Genomic DNA, 2377 nt, shown 5'->3' with positions numbered 1-2377 from the left:
AGTTTAGTAGTAGTCTGACTCAATGGTGTCTTGAATTCTGGACTATCTGTACTATTACCTAGGATGAATTCTGTGATCAGAAGCAAAGCACTTTGTAAGTCGCTCTGGATAAGAGTGTCTGCTAAATGCCCTAAATGTAAATGTTAGGGTTAGAGTAGGGTAACGTTAGGGTTAGAGTAGGGTTAGGTTAACATTAGGGTTAGCGTTGGGATTAGGGTAGGTTTAGCCACTCCCCCCATATGTGCCTCCAATCATCACCTCACTACTAACACAAACACTAACACACACACTGACACGAAAAGAAAAGTGTATATATGTAGATTCTACACAAATCTCTCTCTCTTTCTGTGTGTGTGTGTGTGTGTGTGTGTGTGTGTGTGTGTGTGTGTGTGTGTGTGTGTGTGTGTGTGTGTGTGTGAAATCAAACAACATACTCACTGTGGAGTGGGAGAAGCATCTCTGAGAATCTTTATTGTAATCTGTCACAGAGACTACACTCTTCATGTAGAATACACTCGTGACTGACATGTTTCTCCCAACGTTTTTTCTCAAATATAAATTCAGTTCTCATGTTTTTTATCCATATAAAAGCAAAACTATAATTAAAATATCCGTGGCATATTAGAATAGGTATTATAATGGACCTTCAATATGAAGACCCTGGACAAACTCCCAAAATTCAAAGGGGCAAGTCTTTACCGAGTCAACCTCTTAGGGTCAGAGTTCATGACTGAAGAAGGTGGATGTCGATTGGTCAGTGTGAGTTCACATTTGGGTTGGTCCAAACCGCTCAGCCAATCCTCCAAGTGTCCCGAGCAACAAAATCACCTTAACAACTGTCCTGTATCCAAGCAACCCCAACGTGTGTTAGCTCAACGTTTCCACAGTTCATCCTGTAGATCTTGCTGAGTTAAACGGTACAGATGTGTTGAACTGCAGTGATGAATAAACATCTCCACACACACTCTCACACACACACACACACACACACACACACACACACACACACACACACAAATACACCACGTGGAAGTCAGTATCTTTGTCTTCTGCCTAACATCCTTTTTGAGATCTGTCCATTTTAAACAGAAGAAAAGAGCCAACCGATCCACTTAGATTACATATGCTTTCTAAAAACAAATAAAACAGTCCATGTTGCTCTAACAAGATATCAGACCAGAGATCAGACCAGATATCAGACCAGAGATCAGACCAGATATCAGACCAGAGATCAGACCAGATATCAGACCAGAGATCAGACCAGATATCAGACCAGAGATCCTTCCAGCTCTCTTCAAAGTTCTGTCTCTCTCTTCATGTAGTTGTCATTCCTCCCTCCTCAGATGTGATTGGATGTCCACACTGCCAGTCACACTGTGGTATCAGGGGCCACTGCCATAGGTAGTACGTAGTGTGATGTCACTGTTCATGGTGTTTGGTTTCCATGGATACTGGACTGGAACAGGAAGTGCAGCTAATGACGGGAAAGTTTTCATATTAAAATTTCCAGTCCTCTGTGTGTGTGTGTGTATGTGTGTGTGTGTGTGTGTGTGTGTGTGTGTGTGTTGACCTGAATGTGTGTGTGTGGGTATGTGTGTGTGTTGGTGTGTGTGTGTGTGTGTGTTGACCTGAATTAGTGTGTCTGTGTGTGTGTGTGTGTTGACTTGAATTTGTGTATGTGTGTGTGTGTGTGTGTGTGTGTGTGTGTGTTGACTTGAATTTGTGTGTGTGTTGACTTGAATTTGTGTGTGTGTGTGTGTTGACCTGAATTTGTGTATGTGTGTGTGTGTGTTGACTTGAATTTGTGTGTGTGTGTGTGTTGACCTGAATTTGTGTATGTGTGTGTGTGTGTATGAGTAGGTGTGTATGTGTGTGTATGTGTATGGGTATGTATGTGTGTGGGTGGGTGTGAGTGTTCAATATCTCATGGAGTTTTTGCTTTGAACTCTCATTGTTTGGATACTGGACAGAATCTTCTTCTGATGACCAGCCAGAGTGACCCCAATACGCAGCAAATCCCTGAGAGAGAGGGGGGGGGGAGGGAGATAGAGAGATATAGAGAAGGAGAGAGAGGAGGAGAGAGGGAGATAGAGAGATATAGAGAAGGGGAGAGAGGGGGAGAGAGGGAGAGATAGAGAGAGGGGGAGAGAGGGAGATAGAGAGATATAGAGAAGGAGAGAGAGGGGGAGAAAGGGAGATATAGAAGGAGAGAGAGGGGAAGAGAGAGAGAGAGAGATAGAGAAGGAGAGAGAGAGGGAACGGAGGGAGGGGTACAGGGTTATATCAGGACTGTTTAACATTGCAGTCATGCAGAAATAAAACATGAACACATATCTGATTGTAACATCAACTCATTACAGGTCATTAACACACAGCA

At 43.2% G+C, this 2377-nt stretch overlaps 1 protein-coding gene across 2 annotated transcripts in view; it reads right to left on the bottom strand.

The window, feature by feature from the left end:
• Positions 1 to 442: 442 nt before the first annotated feature.
• Positions 443 to 2377, bottom strand: part of LOC143497339 (ephrin type-B receptor 4b-like) — a 39269-nt gene continuing 37334 nt past the window's right edge. For both annotated transcript variants that reach the window (XR_013125847.1, XM_076993240.1), the window contains one exon: positions 443 to 2019. Coding sequence is in view for 1 of the 2 variants with exons in the window: in XM_076993240.1 (XP_076849355.1) it covers positions 1917 to 2019 (103 nt within the window). In the remaining variant the exon portion in view is untranslated. The remainder of the gene's footprint in view (positions 2020 to 2377) is intronic.

This window comes from Brachyhypopomus gauderio, unplaced genomic scaffold (genome assembly GCF_052324685.1).
Source record: "Brachyhypopomus gauderio isolate BG-103 unplaced genomic scaffold, BGAUD_0.2 sc107, whole genome shotgun sequence".
NCBI lineage: Eukaryota > Metazoa > Chordata > Actinopteri > Gymnotiformes > Hypopomidae > Brachyhypopomus > Brachyhypopomus gauderio.
Note: the sequence above shows the minus strand (reverse complement) of the source record. Positions and strands in the feature narration are given on the sequence as shown.